This window comes from Periplaneta americana, chromosome 9 (genome assembly GCF_040183065.1).
Source record: "Periplaneta americana isolate PAMFEO1 chromosome 9, P.americana_PAMFEO1_priV1, whole genome shotgun sequence".
Lineage (NCBI taxonomy): Eukaryota > Metazoa > Arthropoda > Insecta > Blattodea > Blattidae > Periplaneta > Periplaneta americana.
The window spans coordinates 128,615,150-128,636,895 of NC_091125.1; the positions used below are offsets into that span (position 1 = coordinate 128,615,150).

Here is a 21,746-nt window from a genome sequence, read left to right on the forward strand (position 1 = left end):
TGTCTCTTTTACATAGGCCTTCATAAAGAGCTAGAGTTTTATAGTAAGGAAACTTTATCAAAAATACAGAATTGAGTGTGGCTATTTTGCTTCCTTACAGATTTTGACAGACGATACTTTTGGGCCTGGACAGATTTTATATCTTACGTGGATTTTATGCTCTTGTTCACCATTGTTTGCTCTACACTGATGTACCTATTTATTGACTTCATGCTATTTGTGGAGTTGGTAGGATTTCTGGCTGTGTTTACTGAAGCTCTTTTGGGGGTACCACAAGTTCTGTGTAACTACCAGAACAAATCCACAGAGGGAATGAGGTAAGTACGAGTAAATGCTGCAAATTATCATGATGTAGTTGTTTCTTATCCCAGAAAATCAATCTAGATCAGCTCCATGAAATTTGCTTTTCCAGCTTTTTGGCTATTTTCAGTGGGTTGACCAGAAGTTTTCTTTAGTAAGATTTAGACAGAACAAAATATGCTTCCTTCTGTTTGCAGCTTCTGCATGTGGAGGAGGTTCTTCTTCCATTGATAATCTTCATAGATTTTGTGTTTCATGTATGGTTCTTCTGTGCTACAGTGGTATAGAACTTAGAAGGGACATGTGTGGTTAATACAGTTGCGTAAATATTTATAGTGCCTGGGATGCTTCGAAATTGCTTGTTTTCCTCTCCCTATCGGATTTATGATCTTGCGACACATGCTTGTCACCAGCCTTAATTTTGTGTCTGTTGCATCAGGATTGTTTGCCAGCCTTGTTGCTCACCTAATGAATAAACATCTTCCATGTTTATATTCCGCCATATTTCAAAAAAGTTTATAAGGGCTGTAAAACTAAAGACTGAAGCATCATAGGAGTAACAGAAAAGTTTAACTTCCATTTTTATGTTCCCACAGCACACCATTGGTCATATATTTTTTGTGTGTGATTGAAATTCTGGTAAATTTTAGTGACATTATTTATGAAACAGGTTTTATTGGGTTATTTCCGTTTCCTGTTATCTTTCCATTTCTCATTATCGTCATAGCCACAGCCAACATCATCATCACAATCATCACTATACATCGGATTCCTTCATTCCATATCAATGAGTAAGAAGTGATACCTTTTATCTACAAAAATGGTCCTTTAGTTTAACTACATTATTATTTAAATTAAATACTTTATTATTATGTTCACAAAATTGAAAAGTTAACAAATATTTTGTCCTCGAGTAGAAGATCTTATATAAAAAGCTAGTTTATTTTGAGAAAAATTAATTTTTATAACAGTTTTTATTCACTTACGAATTTACAGATACGAGGTATCACTTCTTTAACCCGATATGTTCATTCCATCTTATTCGATGTTGTCTAATTTTGTCACTTATGGGGTTAGGTACAGCTTACAGCAGTAAAATTTTGGAAATATTCAACATTTTTTTTCTCCATTACTGTATCTTGTACAATAATGAAAATTAGTATGTGTAAAACACTGTCCTTCTGCTATATGAAAAAAAAATATTTTTACGATTAAAAAAAAATATTTACATTTTTTTTTTTTTTTTTTTTTTCAAAATTCAGTTCATTATGCAGTGCTGAAGCGTTTCCCACATAACTCAGAAACTATACAACATTCTGTGATGAAATTTTTTGTGTGTATTTATGCATGTCATATCTACAATATGATGCAAGATCACTTCTCTACCTTTGATAGACTGTCTGATAAAAAATAAATTCATTAAAAAATGGTCAAATATCAGTATTTTCTTCTAACTCAAAATAAAAAAAAATATATTTTTGATTAAGGAATGTAGTTGAAAGAGCATGATATTGTAAACATGAGTTTCAGCAATAAAATAAGAGAGAGAGAACATGAAAAAGTTAACAAGTTTATGAGTTATGAGATACATGCTTGATCACTGCACAGTGAACTACTACCGTTATGTATTTTGGAAAAAAATATTTTGTTTTAAATCGTAAAAATATATATTTTTTCATATAGCAGAAGGACAATGTTTTACACATACCAATTTTCATTATTGTACAAGATACAGTAATTGAGGTAAAAAATGTTGAATACTTCTAAACATTTTATTGTTGTAAGCTGTACCTAACCCCTTAAGTTGAATATTTCCAGTTCTTCTGTTATTGTTTCGTTTCACATTCTATAGTTTCTAGTAAATCTTTTTAGTCTTCTGAGGAACTTTCTTGGATCTGTATCTTACTTTTGTGTTTTTTTTCGGAATATGTATTATATATCTTTCACGTGTTAAATATTACAACTAGTTTCAGCCTGTTATTGGCCATCTTCAGAACCGTGTTTTTGTAGCCAGCCATGTTTCGCTTCCAAACTTGTTCTAATTGTTCATTATTCATTACTGTCTTTGTTCTCATTGATTCTGCCTTAATAAACGCCATTGTTTTTGTCTTTTCTAAGTGTATCTTCATCCCATACTTTACACAAATTTGACTTAAAGTATATGTTCTTCTTTGGAGGTAATTTTCATTCTTAGCATTTAGGTATAACTGCGTTGTCTGTATATAGAGTTGACAACGTATTTCTGTCTAAATATAGTCCTTTGTTGAATGTTTCTCATATTTCGTCTTGTCTCGTATCAACCCATCCCATCCCATCCCATCCCATCCCAACCCATCCCATCCCATCCCATCCCATCCCATCCCATCCCATCCCATCCCATCCCATCCCATCCCATCCCATCCCATCCCATCCCATCCCATCCCATCCCATCCCATCCCGTTTGTCTTTCTGTCTGTTTAAAAACTTCACTGTAGAAGGAATACAGCGTAATTTTGCTGAGGTAAAAAAGGAATTTAAAAAATGCATATGGGCTATTCCATATGAAATCGATCAGTAAAAAACCTCGCATTTTTTTAATACTCTAGTTTTTTCCCTATTTATACAAGGTGCTGAGGACAGTGCATTTTCAAAAATATACTATCGAAAGTCAAACGGTTTTCGTAGTACTGAGTGACAAATTTAGCTTATTTTATAAAAACAAGCCTCTTTCAGCACTCAGAACTCTGGAACCGTATACTTCAGAACATTGAATGGGAGCTCATTTTGAAGCTGACATTTGGTAGGTTATGATAAGAAGTAATACTTATTTTTATTATATACAGAGAGACAGATAATCTGATTTTACTTACTTTTAGGCTTTTTGCCAATTTGTAAAAATGTAAAAAATATTGAGAAAAAACCTTGCATTTTTAAGAGGGATTCGGCATTGTTTGCTTAGTGGCTCGGCAATAAGTTTCGAGGGTATTAAATAAATTATTTTCACATGCCTAGACTTGAACGGCACAGTACCGCACGCACTGGCCGAGAGCTGAAGATAAGCGAGCATTAGGGGTCATTTTACTCCTGTGTTTATGAAAACTTAAATGATAAAGCTAGCCCAGCTATGCGCTACTAGACGAAACATCACGTGTTTGTCTTCTGGCCTTGCTTGTCTCGGCTAGCTCCCGCCTCACAGTCAGCTGGTTACTTCACGCGCCTACTATTTATTTTCTTTATTTGATATTTTCAATACTTTCTTATCAACGGTGCACCAGTAAAAAATATGTGTTTATTTGTACTTTCAATGCGGAATCTAACCATATATTTTAAAAATATTTTTTCATGGTCAAAGGCGTCTTAATGAAGAAAAATCTAGATTTCTCCATTTCCATAAAAAGTAAGAAAAACTGTTTACATGTCAATATAAACTTTAATTTCTCAGCATCAAAATAAACCATGATTTTGATCATTGGGTGAAAGGGTTTCGGAGCCACAACAGTTTAAAGTTGCTAATTTGATGAAAATACGATAAATTTAAATATTTTAAATTTAAACACTATGAAGTTCTGATGCCTCAAACTTTGCACAAAGCATTGTATCACAGTTGTCTACGGACAGAAAAAGTTTCATTGTATTTAAAAATTGCAAGGTCAATTTTCTCTATATTTCGGTCGATTTGAGATGGAATAGTCCATATGTAACATGTATTCGGTGAGTTACCTATCTCATTTTACAATCTGAAATCTGAATGTTTTTTTTTTCATTTCAGTCTTCGCATAAGTCCTCGACTGTGATGTATTCATTACAGACGTTATATTTTAATGCATTTTTTTCACATGTTTGTGATGGCAGCTTGAAGATGGTGATAATGTGGACGATGGGTGACACATTCAAAACTGCCTACTTCCTGATTCGGGAAGCCCCTGTACAATTTTGGCTGTGTGGAGGACTGCAGGTCTGTATCGACATCTTCATCCTGTGCCAGGTGTACTGGTACAGGAACAGTCCTGGAATCCGGAGCAAGAAACAAGACACGCCCGACTAGTAGTGTCGGGGACAACTTTGTTCTGTCTTTTTAACTTTTTATGGTAGCTTCCATTCATCTTCATGTACAACAGGCTGGAACATAGTTCCAGCATTACATTCTTCACAATTGTTCCTGGTGGTATTACATGGGGACAGATTTTCTACTTCACTTTAATTTTTTTTTTCTTCCCCATGCCTAGACCACTAAGAGCACATTAAATTTAAATTAAGTATTTATTACCTGAAACGTTTTAATAAAAGTATTTCAGAACGTTTTCTTGAAGTTATAACTCTATATTGTAAAGTTCTTTTCTTAACTATCTGCAGCCTATACGAGTCAGTCTTTACGAGAAGAAGTATATAAAGTAATTATTTGTAAATATTTTTAATGACTTTTTACTCTTTGTAATATAAGATGCCCTTTTTCAACTTACACTGTGAGATGAGAGTGATAATGCAATGAAACTAGTTTATGTGATTTATCGTATAAGAATATCTTATTCTCTTTACAAAATATATTATTTAAATATAATACATAGTTTATCTACTGTTACAAATATGTAAATGAGAATTATTTAAAAGAAAATAATATTTCTTAACATACATCGAACTCTGTTGATATTAGTCCAAGATAAACCATGAAACAGATTCAGATCCAATATTCCCACTAATACCTTTCCTTGAATGCAGTCCTCTTTATATATATTTTTACTTTCTGATTTACCTGCTAATGGCTTCATTGCCAGATGCAAGGCACTAGACAACAACAACTTTCTGATTTACAGAGTATAGGGATGCTATAATAGTAATATGCGTTACAAGAGCGGTATGTTGAAGTTTTCATGTTCGAGGAAAAGTTTGAAAAAGCCAAACGTAGTTGAGCTTTTTTAATTTCCGAGAATTGAAAGAAAACATACCGCTCGTGTATCGTACATTATTTTGTGCGAAGATCATTTATTACATACCTGAAAGAGGAATTTCTAATTAGTTGCAATGAAATCTCCATCTTGGTTTCTGTTCAATGACTGCAAATTTGCAAAACAAAAATATCTATCTTCAACATTGTTGCTTTAAAATGTTTTCTGTGTTTACTATACTCCAGCAGGCCATGATATACGTCTGTCTTTTTTTTTTCCCCCAGTCTATAAATGCGAACTTAAAACAAACGGCTTCCTTAATGTTACATGCATCACGAATGCAGTAACTTTAGTGGAGTTGTAGAGTTTACTTAATTTTTGCAAATATTTAAAAACAATAATTAACAGTGCAATTTAGTATTTTAGTATTTAGTATTTATTTATTTAACCTGGTAGAGATAAGGCCGTCAGGCCTTCTCTGCCCCTCTACCAGGAGATTCCAACTACAATATCAACAATAAAATTACAATTAGTATTAAATTTACAATTACAATTACAAACAATATTACAGTTAGTATTAAATTTACAATTACAATAAAATCAAAGTACGAAATATTACCTGAATAATTAAAGCTAGATAATTTATCATAGAGAAACAAAGAATATTTTATATTTACTGAATTACAAATTAAATTAAATTAGGTGAAATTGCAGTGGTAAGTTTCCAATTTATAATTATTACTATATTGAACGTCTCTAAAAATAATATGTTAAAAGCCTAAAGCAGTAAAATCAATATGTCACTTAAGTAGTAAGAAGAGGGGAATTGTTATGTGTGTTCGGTTGGGAATACTGAATGTGGAATTTTAGACTTACCGCGGATTGGTTTTGTGCGGAAACCCAACAAATATGCACGATCTCGCACAAAATAAAATATATATTTAGAGATGTTGAGGGAAATATGCGTTTGCAGCATCCCAGATAACGAGAAATTTATTTGCAGCATGCTGTCTGTGTGTCCTCATGCCACTGCTTATGCTTCAGTGGACAGAGGGGAAAGATAATTTAAGTCTCAGTACTTTCCTCCCTCCATTGTGGCTGGCATGCAGTGCGCCATACCTGGTTTAGAATATGAAATTTAATATTTTGCCTGTTTCTAGTTATCTTATATTTGAGCTATTGTGTATTCTTCAGTACTTAAATTCTGAAGAGCACTTAAAGCTAGATCAGGTAAGTATGCTGCAGTTCGCTTAAGGGGAGAGGATGGTATTTTTTGGTGAAAAATGAGTAAATTTTCAAAAAAAAATTCTATAAAATACTCTGTGATATGTGTGGAATGCATAGCATAACATTTTGTGGGTATTTGTGCCCTTATCGGATGTTGAGTCGCCATTTTTAAACTTCCTGCGGTATGGATTTTTCAATCACTCGCCCACTTTTATTGTTGTTTCCGGTAAATTAAATTTTCAAATTTTTTTTTTAAATACCTTTTGAAGTGTGTGGAATTGATTGCATAACATTTTGTGGGTATTTGTGCCCTTATCGGATGTTGAGACGTCATTTTTAAACTTCCTGCGCTATGGATTTTTAAATCACATGCCCGTTTTTATTGGTTTCCAGTAACTTCCTTTTTTTTTTTTTTTTTTTTTTTTTTTTTTTTTTTTTTTTTTTTTGCCAGACAGAAATGGATATAATTTCTGAACTATTAAAGATACATGCATGAAATTTAGAACACACATTCTTTAGACTATTAGGAAACTTTTCTCTGTAACAGAATTTTGTTAATTGATTTCATTTTAAAATACGTCCGTTTGTTTGCAAGAAAGGAAATCGGAAAATTGTTATTAAATTTTAATTGTTTATTTTACAAACGTAGGGACTAATATCAAAATTCTGTTACAGGCAGTTTGTAGAACATGCTTTTGCAAATACATTGCAAAAAACTGTTTGAATCTATCTTTAAAAACGATTTAGATATATCAGTTTTAGTACAATCCTGTATTGGGTATATTTTTTTTCAAATTTGGGCCTCCAAATAATAATTTTTTTTTCAAAATATTTTTATTTGGTTGAGTTGTCACAGCTATGAGTTCTCTACATACAAAAATTTAATATTTTACACCAAATAGGGAAAAACGTTTTAAAAAATACCATCCTCTCCCTTTAAGCAATTAATAAATTTTGAAATTACAAAATTCCAAAAACATGCTTCTGCTTTCCAAGTCTTTCTTTCATCATGTCTTCTTAAAGGTATAGTTTCTCATTACCCTTCATTTTACTCCATTCCAGTCAGTAGTATTACGCTAAATACCTTTCAGGAAAGGAACGTTTGTGTTTATCGAATTGTAATAATAAGTAAGAACTTAACACTAGTCTCTCTAGTCCAAATTTTGTTATCCAAGTCCAACTCAAACTGACTTGTTTATCGCTAATGACTATCACTTCTGCCGAAATAGTATGTCCACTATTCGGTAGTTTGCTTGTAGAGATAAACAAGCTTCTCCGTGACTTACTGTCACTATATTTGTTCTCAGACTGTAGTTTTGAAATCTTACGAGTGTGTGATACAGTTCATTGTCTAAAACTTTCCAGAATGATTACAAAATTAAAATATAGTAGACTGCCTTACGTCAAGGAATATATATATATTTTTTTCGATGGTGTATTGAGGTAAAGCTGAAATATATCAAATATGAAGAGCAAAGTATCTAATTTTTATGGTTTACATTAGTGGTATTCAATCTGTGGTACCCCTGGGGGTACGCGGTTGTGTCTCAAGGGGTACGCATCCCACTAATTATGTATGTAACAGTGCTGACATATTTATTTTATTATACTTGTTGATAATTGTTGCATTGTATTATAGTTCATTTTGCAATACGGACTCTTGTTTTTCCTTGCTTGAATACCATTTTACGTAAATCATTGAATCAATAACTACTGTATAATAATAATAATAATAATAATAATAATAATAATAATAATAATGATGATAATGATAATGATAATGATAATGATAATGATAATGATAATAATTCATTTTAATACATCAGTCACAGTCTTTTGTGAATTCTTTTTCATTTCAAAACTTTAGCATTCAAGGCCAAACAATGACTTGAAGACATGTCGACGTATTGTAATTTCCTGTCATCAGATTGTGAGCAACCAGAATTCCGGAACGAACGCGTGCTTTCCTACGACGAAGAACTGAACACTGTGCAGATATGTAGCGTACGCAGTACCTGATCAGATAGCCCGGGTTCCATTCCCAAAATGGTTAATGAAATTTACGTTCATGCCACAACACTGGGTGTGTCCCTTGTGATTATTCTGTGTGGTTCCTGTGATTATTGTGTCGTGCTAACCACGTGTCTAGGGAGGCCTGATTGTGTAGTTGTACTGTAGAATTGAAATGAAAAAGAGTTTGAGAAAGAAGAATAAGGGTTATTATTTACTTTCGAAGTCTTTCACCCTTTTTGAACTCTCTGTACATAAATGACTTCAAAAGTCAAGACACTTCTTAACTGAAACTTTATGTATAATAACTTTTATAAAAATTGAAACCTTAATAATTTAATTAATCAAATCGAATCTAACGTCACAATATTTGTCATTTGTATTGGGATGAGTAGCAACAGTAGTAATAGTAATAGTAGTCGTAGGAGCAACAGTAGTAGTATAGGCCATTCGGTATCTCGTGAAATCTACCTGTGCGTGAGGGGGAGGAGAAATTGGACAGAGAAGTTTCCCTCCCTCGCTTTGCTTCGACTTGCAAGCTAGCTAGCTCGCTTACCCCCACCATAAGGTTCTTACTCTGAGCTACTGCGCACGAATACATTTGGTTTCATGAGATAGCGAATGACCTATAATTGCTGGAGCAGCAGTAACAGAAGTATTTCATTTAATGATGCTTTCAACTGCAAAGATTATTCAGTTTCGAAATTCAACTTGGAAGATAAATTACAGATAAATTTTACCTGAGATAAATTGTTATTTTTATGAAATAAGTTTATTTTTCCTGCTGTAAATCTACGACACGAAATGGACAGCTTTAAAATAGCTTACATTGTCTGCTGTCGGCTTTGAATCGAACCTCTGATCCAGCGTCTAGCATGGTAAACATTGGATCACCGACGATGATTTTTGCTTTTAAGAAACCTGTACCTATATTAATTTAGTATGTACAGAATGATTCATAATAACAGTGAAATGTTCATTAGAATTTTAGGCGACACTGACATATTTTGGGATATTTCACGGAGGACAAAGCAACGCCTCCCGCATTTTGGTATTCATTTGTCAGCTGATTTATCTTTATACTATTATAAAGTAGGCCCTACTATGTACTGATCGTACTTTTCTATAATTTTTGTAACTACTTATATTCATGTAATCATAATTATTTGTAATCAGATTTTATCATTACATCATAATATGGTTTATGTCCTTGTGACAGCAGGAAGGCAAATTAATTCTCCTAAATGACGACATTCGACTTTATTGTAACATTATAGCGCGCAACATGGAATCCCTGACTTAACGAAGTTTGTGCATAACAACGAATTAATCAACTGACAAATGAAGGTCAACGTACAGCAAGGGCTGCGTAGCTTCCAGAAAATATATGAATTTAATAGCCTTAAATTTGAAACCAAGGGTTCGCCGGCCACTCATTCTCAATCTCAAAATATTTGTGTGTCATCTATGTTCTAATGAAATATTTTACTGTTTGTGTGTGTGTGTGTGAGCGTGCGTGCGTGCGTGCGTGTGTGAATTACGCATTATTCAATATTATTTCCCCCTTCAATCCAGCAGAAATAAATTTCATAGAGTCTTTTCGTTGTTTTTGCCTCATTTCCAATATTATATAATCAGTTTCTTCGTCTTCTGAATATCGGTGTCGTGCCGCTGCCAGTATAACATGATGGTTATCTCCTCATCGCGTGACGTAATAATGACGGGCTTTGACGTAATACTGCAAACCGGTTCGAGCTGGAGCATACATCCTAGAATATTTGTTAGGTGAACAGCGTCGGTTTAGTGCATTGTTTTATTGGAATTTTTTTAATGTTCTAAGACTATGCCACATAGACTACTGTGACGATCCAACACGCAATGTTATATCCATCTCTTTCATGATGTCGGACAAGAGTTTATCATCATCATTTGTTGCTAGAACGTCACTAGGAGTGGGGATGAATCGAATTTTCGATTGACATCTAAGCGAGACCACAAGTTTAATTTTTTTATCGTTGTTTTAATCTTATCATGGATTGTGAACACTTAAGTTGGGTCTTGAAGACTGGAATTCAGAAATTAAAAAAAATAAATACAGATATAAGATAGGTAGGCAAGTCCACACCTGTGGAGTAACGGTTAGCAGGTCTGGCCACGAAATTAGGTGGCCCGGGTTCGATTCCCCGGTCGGGGCAAATTACCTGGTTGAGTTTTTTTCCGGAGCTTTCCCTCGACCCAATATGAGCAAATGCTGGGTAACTTTCGGTGCTGGATCCCGGACTCATTTCACCGGATTGTCACCATCTCATTCAGACGCTAAATAACCTAAGATGTTGATAAAGCTCGTAAAATAACCTACTTAAAAAAATAGGTAGGCAAGACGTGCAAGCCAAGTGAAGTCCCTCAGGTGACCTCATTCCTGTTGTACGCTGTGTCTCAAAATTATGAGATGAATAAAACATATTAAAAGCTTAGAAAAATCAGGGAAGACAATAAAATTAAATTTCGTTAAAATGCCATTTGAAAACACACCTTGGTATCGCGAACCACAGGTTTGGAACCGTTTTAGAAATGAACACATAGTAAAGCACTGTGCATCGTGGTGGATTTTAGGTAGCCAGCAAGAGCCGAAAGCTGTGATGCATACCTTCTTATATAATCCGTCACTTAGCAATGCTTGCCTTCAGGTCTACTCGTGTCAGTCCGATACATGACTGTCTCTGCCGGGGAATGTGGAGCGGGGAGTTAAGTGGTAATCTACAGTACCTCAATTGAGCTATTTACGCCTAGGTCTGCTTTAGGTAGTGTATATTTTTCGAAATAAATATATGTTACTAAGAATAAATTCCTTGTACACGTAGGCGTACAGACAGACTTATTTATACTACAACGATACTGTAAATAAATCAGATGGGACACAATTTATTTATTGAGATTATTTCTATAATAAATTTATTCCTGAACCTGACACCGTCAGAAATGTTCAACCCTTGTTCGGTACACTCATCCCTCTATCGTCCTCGATACGAGATACGTAACAGTCCTTACGGATAGCACGCGCGCACGTGTGCGCGATCGTATTTGCCGCTCCTGGTCTGTAGCATGTAAATGAATAGAAGCAACTTCGTTTGCGCAAAGGGACAATCTCGACGATCGCGAGCTATATTTCGAATTATAATATGAAAGTGATTAAAAATTAAGGTAACAAGAGCTCTCAGGGGTGACATATTCCCCGTCTTGTTTGAATTTTTCGCCAGTGACGCGGCAGCCAAACCACAGCTTTATCACGCAGCCATTAGATGAGGCATATGTTGCGTCAGACCCTGTCAGTATTAATTGTATGGCTGCGCGCACGGAAACATAGCCAAACGTGGAAATGCGTAGTGTGAATCGGTTTTTGCGGCTGAAGGGCACCTCACCAGCAGAAATTCATCGTCAATTTGTTGAGGAGTACGGTACAAAACGGCGCTTCCAGTAGGAGGTACTGGACCATTCTCCCTACAGCCCCAACCTCACAAACAGTGATTTCCATCTCTTCGGACCGTTGAAGAAGCATCTGGGTGGTAAGTGATTCAACACCGATACGACAGTTCTGTAAGTCGTCATGACGTGGCTTCAGGGACTTAACACAGGCTTCTTCTATGCCTGCATCGATGCCTTGGTCTACCGTTTGTACAAGCCTGGTGACTATGTTGAAAGTAATGTGTACCAGTGCCCTACTACTGTGTATCAGTATATCTACCTGTGAAATAAAGTTTGTCCATGAGAGCTCTTATTACCTTACTTTTTAAAGCACCCGCGTGCTTGTCACTAAAATACCAGAAAGCCCGACAAACTCCTCAGATGGATAGGTCTTCATGCCACATATTGGAATGTATATTTAGTATATATATTTATGCTCGACCATGCCGAAATGTAGTAATTATACACCTGGTAGTAGCCCTCTAATGCACCTCATTAAAGTACACCTATTCATTAAAGTCCAGGCGTTCAGCCAATGACAAGTCACCTTTGTACCGTTATAAAACCGCAAGTATCGATTATTCTCGGATATGCAATCGGAAGACAATTAGCGAAAAGTCACGGAGGCTGGAAATCCAATACTGTCGCAGAAGGTTATGTTCTGTTACTATAATAATTAGCGTTAATTGTAAATAATATTCAAATAAATTCAATTTGTCATCTCGTTTTTCAATTCTAAATCAATTTCCAGGTTATATCAGACTAATGTTCATCTTATTCTCTATCAAGGTCAATGACATTCGGCCTCGGAAAAAATCAATACTTTCGCGTCTGCGCACATCTCACAATTCAGGTCAGTTCACACATAACCATAATTTTGAATACTTTCAAGTTAGAAATATGGTCGAGCATAAAAAGTCGTATGAAACTTGCCTATGATGGTAATTAAGACGCTCGTATGAATATTATAAAACTCGCTTGAGCTCGTTTCATAAACAAACATACTTGCGTCTTAATTACTACCATTATAGGCTCGTTGCATAATTTACTATTATTTGACCTGGTACAGATAAGGTCATTAGACTTCTCTTACCCTCTACCAGGGGATTACAACTACAATATTAAGAATACTTACTTACTTACAAATAGCTTTTTAGGAACCCGCAGGTTTATTGCCGCCCTCACATAAGCCCGCCATCGGTCCCTATCCTGTGCAAGATTAATCCACTCTCTATCATCATATACTACCTCCCTCAAATCCATCTTATAATTATCTTCCCATCTACGTCTCGGCTTCTCCAAAGGTCTTTTTCCCTCCGGTCTCCCAACTAACAATCTATATGTATTTCTGGATTCGCCCATACGTGCTACATGCCCTGCCATTACTAGTCACGTGTAGGCTCTCTTTTCCAATAGTTGGTTTAAAAATATCCTCCCGTCCTACTTTAGCGTTGAAATCCCCCAATAAAATTGTCATGTGATATCTAGATAACTGATCAAAAATATGTTATATTAAGAATACAATTACAATTCTAATTACAATTAATATTAAATTTACAATTACAACAAAAGTCAAAGTACTAAAAGATTAGGTCTGCCTGATTAAGAAATGCTAGACAATCGACCGAACAGGTAAAGTTAACAAGCAAATCGATAATAATTGTTTAAAAAAATCACTAGATCGCACTGGCTACAGAATGACTTTTAATGATGAGACTTTACAAGTGCAGTCTTGATTTTGGAACATTTATTTCCGGTATAAATCAGTTGTTTTAAAGTTTCCTTGTGCGGTATACATTCCAAAATACATTAATTCAGGAGAATTTACGTGATTTGCTTGCGTTTTAATGGCAACTGTTTTGGGTTACAACTCGTAGGTGTGGATCCTATTCTCAAATTCTTTCATTTATTACCCACTGTACTGCCCTTAGAATATTTTAGTACGATCACTGAAACACTCTGCATGTCCTGTTGCAATCACTTGAACGAACGTCCATCTTTGATGTAACAGAAACGCACACACTATTACGTAATTTTCAAATTTCGTTTAATGGCACTGCTGTGTGCTTGTGTTGCGATTATGACTTCTGCGTAACGTGACGTAATAACAAAATTGGACGTAATGACCGAACCAGAAACGCGCACTCTGCCTAACGATTAGAGCGTCGGTCCTCCTCGCTGCAGACTCGGATTCAAATTTCAGGGAATTATAGTGGACAAAGAAGGCGTCGCACAATGGGTTAAATGAGCATTCTATGGCGCCAAAAATACAATTTTTCAACATCGATAACAAATTACTTGATTATCATATGTTGTTATAAAACAAGCTACCATTAAAGCCATCCATTGCTACTATTGGAAACCATCTAACTCTCTTTCTACAGTTATTCTGTCCAAAGTGCGGGAATGTTTTACTTTGAATCACACGCGGTTTAGTTGCTTCTAAACAACAGTGTTTCTTCGCTGTGTTAAGCAATTTTATGTCGATATTTTTGAATAACGTGTAATGAAAAATGAAGGTGAAGTATGTATTTTCTATTTCTAAAATCAGATATACGATAACTAAGTTATATGATTTATACATAAGGTTCTTTGTTTGGGTAGCCTTTAAAAATACTTATTTTCGAGCGACTCCAAATTTTAACTTGAGTTATAAAAAATGTACGCAATTGTACGCATTATTACTAATCTATTTTGATTAGTATAGTGATTCATGTAATTGGTGGCATAGGTTTCATTCACGTCTGTTCACGGCCTTATGTGGTTTTTTAAGGGAGTGTGAGCATTATCAAGTGTTCTGAGGTCGGGACTTCATGGAGGCCAGGCAAAAGGACTTTGATCATCTGCGGATCCTCTTCCAATCCACCGGTTTGAAAAGATCGTATTCAGGTATCGGCGCACTTGCAATGCGAAGTGTGCTGGCGCTCCGAACTGTTGCAGGACCACAGTGTCTTCGATACCAGCTTGTTACAATTGTGGTACCAACCATTCACTAATCATGTCCTGGTAGGCTGGCCCATTAACGGAATCTTGGAAGAAGAGGATTGGAAGAGGATCTGCAGATGATCAAGCTTCTTTTGCCTGACCAGCACGAGGTCCCGACCTCAAAACGCTTGATAATGCTCTCTGGGGGTTCCTAAAGAACAAAGTGCGAAATCACCGCTGTAAACACAACGGCACAATTACGAGCAGATCCTTCAACGAAGCGACCCTTGATAATCTCCCCAAAACATCTAGGCACAGAATTGAGCTGTGATATGAAAATGAAGGTCTTCCTATCGATGTCTTAGATCATTAAACTATCAGGTACATGTCCATGTCAATCAATCCACCGTACCCATCGTAGTATCGTAATACATGGGGGTACATCCACTTCGTGACCTCACTGTGTATGTGATCAGAGGGAAAAGATAGCATCAATTTCGGAAAATGTAAATTCAATATCGGAAATGATACAAGACGCAGAAAAGAATGAAGTCAATTTAGAAGTTGAATATTTTCTTTTTTTACAGCTATGTACCAATATACCAACATATAAACATAATTTTATTAGATATTATGTTAAAATAAAAATTGATTCTACAATTGTCCCAAGAGGACAGAAATATTGTAGCAACACAACCATTCAATGAACAACGTTTATTGACAGTATTTGTTTACATGGCAACAAGAAATTGTTGTCATCATCATAATTTTATTGATATTAATTTTATTAAATAGTGCAACTACATCTAATTTAATACAATATTATTCAACGTAAGAATAAAATAAAAATAATTTAAATAATATTAAAGCTTTCAGAAATTAAATTTCCTTTCCCTGAAATTAACTTTACTTCTACCGAACTTCATATTACTATTTCCGAAACTCAAATTGCTTTCTCCGAAATTATATACACTTTTTAACGAATATGGGCTAGTTACTTGAACATTTTCCGAAATTGACATTGATAAGGTATCCTTCACTCTGACTGAGGTTCTGTCTGATACGTTTATATATTATCAGGCAGTAGGCCTACATCTCATTTGACGATATGTGTCAGAGGAAGAACAATATTATTTGTATGCATCTGCAGTCTGATTAATGGACTATGTAGCTAATCGGCAATATCGTATGCAATGGAGGGGGAAAGGAACTGGCCAAACTACCCCATTATCTCCTGACCTAGTTGCCTCATAAATGATGCCTTATTGGTATTACTTATGAGGTTCAAACCTGTCTTCGGACAGTTGACTAAAGAAGAAGAAGGTATCCTTTCCTTTCCATGGCGCTACAGCCCATCAAGGGGTCAGACCGACCAGCCAGCTGGCCTCACGTCCACATGCCGAAGCACAGGTGAACGATCATCAAACCAGAATGGAGTACCGTGTGGTTAGCACGATGATTCCCAAATACTAGCCAAAATTTCATGAGAAAATTTCTCCCCCCATGAGGACTCGAACCAGCGCGCATTCCGTAACGCGAGTCCTAGGCAGGATGCCTTAGACCACGACGCCACGACGCGTGACTTGATAAGTATAGATATAGAAATAAACCGCATTCGAAAAAAATATAATAAAATAGAATTTATTTCCAGGAATTAGAAGGTACATAATGTTCCATGTGAGACGGGACTAAACATTCACGTGAGGTGATGTTTATGGAAAGTTGTTTTGAGAAAAGAATGCACATTGAGACGCTATACTGCTACTTTTAAATGGAACACATTACCTTTTATCAAATGTAGTTGATTGTTTTTCTTAAAGACCTGCTGTTGTATATTCTGATTACTTTAAGTTCTGTGAAATGTTCAATTTGCAGAAACAGATGCTACCTGCAGTGCATAGCGGTCGCGTGCAGATCTATAGACTTGAAGTGTACAAAGTTGGTGATAGGTTCGCAGACTAGAGACAAAGATAAATAAAATTCAAAATGAGATCTAATAGGACTGCTAGTAATTAGAAGAAATAGCCATGTTCTGGGTGAAGTGGCACTTCAGCTTTCATGTTAGGTAATATTATAAGTTATAGGGTCCAAACGCCTGTAGAACCAGGAGATATTGCACGTCAAGCATGCTCTGCTAAGGTCAATAACTTTCTATATAAAATAAGAAAAACGACCTAAAAGGATATGCGCTGCGGGTTGCTTACGTCAGGGGTTACCTCGTACGAGCACGAGTTACAATTTTATTGGACATCTACTGTATGAGGTATGCAGATGAAATTATGCAGGCCTATATTAGAGTGACACTATACAAATATAGTATCAAAATATTAGTAGTAACTGTAGAAACAGACAATTCTACATTTCGAAAACATCATCATCGTCGTCGTCGTCATCATCATCATCATCATCATCATCATCATCATCATCATCATCATCTTCATCATCAGCCATTCGATATAGACCACTTGCCTGTTCCGTCATTAGAGGATATAATACATTTATATATTTTAAAAGTAGTTTTCCCTTCGTCTTCTCGGTCTTCCAATCTCTCTTGTTCCAGTAGTTCTAGAATATAATAGTTTTCAGGGAATTCTGTCGTCATTCATCCTGTTTATACATTCAAACCAGTCTCTTTGCTTGGTTTAGGCCTACTATTATTTATGTCAAATTAAATATATTTAGCTTTTAAAACACATACAACAGGTAAACATTCGATCAAACGCGGGTACATTTCTGAGAGTCTGTATTTTGTAACGGAAAATAAAAAAAAATCTACACAAGTCATTGAAGGAAATTATGGTGAATGTAAATAATCAGGGCTCGGATTTTTGGATGCTAAAAATCGAGAAAATATGTAACAAAAAGGGAAAATATTTAATTTTGATTCAATTATTTTATGTGAATATAAACAATATGAAGTATTCACCAGTATAAATTATGCTCTCTCGCCAACTACTGAAAAATTGCAGTACACAATGAGATTCGTCCTCAAGTTGTCCAACACAAATGACTGACGATTATCGCGGAACACTGCCTTGTACTAGGAAAAAGAGCGCCCTGGCATTGAGAAAAAAAAAACATGCACTCCCTAGATACATGTTTATGATTGGAAATGAAACAGAAACAGCTGATGTTTATAAAATTACTGTATAATTTCTTCCTCTAGTACTAGATCCACCGTAGTGAGCTATTACGCCAGCCCCGGGCTAAGCCGCACTCTCACACACGACAGTTGACTATGCTGAGGTTCGTTGCGTATTCATATTTGGTGCAGGCATCCTCACATGCTGCTAGATCAGCCTCCTCCGCATGTCGCCACCCAGTAACAGGAGAAAAACTATCAATACGATAATGAAATGGAGATAGGCCGGAATGATGTTAATGTCTGTCATGGGAAAAAGTGGGAACCTCGAGGAAAAATCCCAACTGTGACCTTGTCCCCCACAATTTCAAGGTTGAGTTTTCAAAAACATATTCCAGGCCTAACCGGGACTTGAACCTGGCTCGCCTGAGTCACAGGTTAACAGTTTATACAGTTCAGCGCAGGGATTTGTTTAACTCTACATTACTACATTTAATCCCAAATAATTGATATTGAATTTGGTTATATTAATTTATTATTAACAGTAATCTTTCATCGATAGTATTCTTGCCTTTAAAAGAAATTAGTTTAGTTTTATTACATATTTTTTACTAGATTATTTAGCGACGCTGTATCGACTACTAGGTTATTTATCGTCGATGGGATTGGTGATAGTGAGATGGTATTTGGCGAAATGAGGCCGAGGATTCGCCATAGATTACCTGACATTCTCTTTACAGTTGGGAAAACCTCGGAAAAAATTCAACCAGATAATCAGCCCAAGCGAGAATCGAACCCACGCCCAAGCTCGAGTCCTAATTGGCAGGCAAGCGCCTTAGTTGACTGAGCTACGCCGGTAGCCTTTTATTACTTATTATCCATTAATTTTCATCCGATTAATTTCTCCTGCCCTACCGGGAACAGAATTCATGTTCTATTATTTTATTATTATGGCCGTTACAATCACATTTGACCGGTAGTGCTGTTTGTCTGTAAAAAATTAGTTTAGTTTTCTTATAGTCATGAATTTCACGAGGTAAATTTCTACTGTTCTACGAGGAACTGAATTCAGGTTCGTTGGATTTATAGCTTCAGCTATTGTTTTCGTTACCCTATATTATTTCATTATTAGCAATCATATTTCATCGATAGTGCTGTTTGCCTGTAAAAGAGAATTAGTTTAGTTTTGTTATAGCCATGAATTTCAAGAGGTAAATATCTATTGCATTACCAGGAACTGAATTCAGGTTCGTTGGATTTACAGCTTCATCCATTGTTTTTGTTACCGTACATTATTTTATTATAAGCAATCATATTTCATCAATAGTGCTGTTTGCCTGTAAAAGAGAATTAGTTTATTTTTGTTATAACCATGAATTTCACGAGGTGAATTTCTATTGCCCTACCAGGAACTGAATTCAGGTTCGTTGGATTTATAGCTTCATCCATTGTTTTTGTACCTTTTATTATTTTATTATTAGCAATCATATTTCACGATAGTGTTCTTTGCCTGTACAAGATAATTAGTTTAATTTTGTTATAACCATGAATTTCACGAGGTAAATTTCTACTGCTCAAACAGGAACTGAATTCAGGTTCGTTGGATTTATAGCTTCAGCTATTGTCTTCGTTACCCTATATTATTTCATTATTAGCAATCATATTTCATCGATAGTGCTGTTTGCCTGTAAAAGAGAATTAGTTTAATTTTGTTATAACCATGAATTTCACGAGGTAAATTTCTATTGCCCTACCAGGAACTGAATTCAGGTTCGTTGGATTTATAGCTTCATCCATTGTTTTTGTTACTCTCTATTATTTTATTATTAGCAATCATAATTCACGATAATATTCTTGCCTGTAAAAGAGAATTAGTTCAATTTTAGTATAAGCATGAATTTCAGGAGGTAAATCTCTACTGCTCTACCGGGAACTGAATTCAGGTTCGTTGGATTTTTAGCTTCATCCATTGTTTTTGTTACCCTCTATTATTTTGTTATTGGCAATCATATTTCACGATAGTGTTCTTTGCCTGTACAAGATAATTAGTTTAATTTTGTTATAACCATGAATTTCACGAGGTGAATTTCTACTGCTCAAACAGGAACTGAATTCAGGTTCGTTGGATTTATAGCTTCAGCTATTGTCTTCGTTACCCCTATATTATTTCATTATTAGCAATCATATTTCATCGATAGTGCTGTTTGCCTGTAAATGAGAATTAGTTCAGTTTTGTTATAAGAATGAATTTCACGAGGTAAATTTCTACTGCTCTACCAGGAACTGAATTCAGATTCGTTGGATTTATAGTTTCATCCATAGTTTTTGTTACCCTCTATTATTTTATTATTAGCAATCACATTTCACGATATTGTTCTTTGCCTGTAAAAAGAATTACTTTAGTTTTATTACAACCATGAATTACACGAGGTGAATTTCTACTGCTCTACCAGGAAGTGAATTCAGGTTTGTTGAATTTATAGCTTCATCCATTGTTTTTTGTTACCTTTTATAATTTTATTATTAGCAATCATATTTCACGATAGTGTTATTTGCCTGCAAAAGAGAATTAGTTTAATTTTGTTATAACCATGAATTACACGAGGTAAATTTCTACTGCTCTACCAGGAACTGAATTCAGGTTCGTTGGATTTAGAACTTGATCCATTGTTTTTTTTTACCCTATATTATCATATTTCATCGATAGTGCTGTTTGCCTGTAAAAGAGAATTAGTTTAGTTTTGTTATAGCCATGAATTTCACGAGGTAAATTTCTACTGCTCTACCAGGAACTGTATTCAGGTTCGTTGGATTTATAGCTTCATCCATTATTTTTGTTACCCTATATTGTCATATTTCATCGATAGTGCTGTTTGTCTGTAAAAGAGAATTAGTTTATTTTTGTTATAGCCATGAATTTCACAAGGTAAATTTCTACTGCTCTACCAGGAACTGAATTCAGGTTCGTTGGATTTATAACTTCATCCATTGTTTTTTTACCCTATATTATGATATTCCATCGATAGTGCTGTTTGCCTGTAAAAGAGAATTAGTTTAGTTTTGTTATAGCCATGAATTTCACGAGGTAAATTTCTACTGCTCTACCAGGAACTGTATTCAGGTTCGTTGGATTTATAGCTTCATCCATTATTTTTGTTACCCTATATTGTCATATTTCATCGATAGTGCTGTTTGTCTGTAAAAGAGAATTAGTTTATTTTTGTTATAGCCATGAATTTCACAAGGTAAATTTCTACTGCTCTACCAGGAACTGAATTCAGGTTCGTTGGATTTATAACTTCATCCATTGTTTTTTTACCCTATATTATGATATTTCATCGATAGTGCAGTTTGTCTGTAAAAGAGAATTAGTTTAGTTTTGTTATAGCCATGAATTTCACGAGGTAAATTTCTACTGCTCTACCAGGAACTGTATTCAGGTTCGTTGGATTTATAGCTTCATCCATTATTTTTGTTACCCTATATTGTCATATTTCATCGATAGTGCTGTTTGCCTGTAAAAGAGAATTAGTTTAGTTTTGTTATAGCCATGAATTTCGCAAGGTAAATTTCTACTGCTCTACCAGGAACTGAATTCAGAGTCGCCGGATTTATAGCTTCATCCGCCATCGCTCTATCAACTTCAGTGCTCTTCCATAATGACAAAGACAAATGTAACACTCCTTATCTGCCAGTATCTCCGACTGGGTGATGAAGATGAGGTTAAACGGAAGGGAGATCGCTTTTCCGAGAAAGCCAGGGTTCCAACGCTTTCTGGAGCCGAGTGTGGCAATCAGCTGTGAAGCGTGGGCGTGCGTCGGACGCCTCTGCAGCATCAGTCGCCGCATCCCAAGGCATCATCGATCTGGTCCGGGCAG

General features: G+C 35.4%; 1 protein-coding gene across 3 annotated transcripts in view; it reads left to right on the top strand.

Moving 5' to 3' along the window:
* Positions 1-4,915, top strand: part of LOC138706499 (solute carrier family 66 member 2) — a 51,572-nt gene extending 46,657 nt beyond the window's left edge. For all 3 annotated transcript variants that reach the window (XM_069835850.1, XM_069835849.1, XM_069835851.1), the window contains 2 exons: positions 101-317; positions 4,132-4,915. In XM_069835850.1, the coding sequence (XP_069691951.1) occupies positions 101-317; positions 4,132-4,324 (410 nt within the window). In that variant the 3' untranslated portion in view covers positions 4,325-4,915. The remainder of the gene's footprint in view (positions 1-100; positions 318-4,131) is intronic.
* The last annotated feature ends 16,831 nt before the right edge of the window (positions 4,916-21,746 follow it).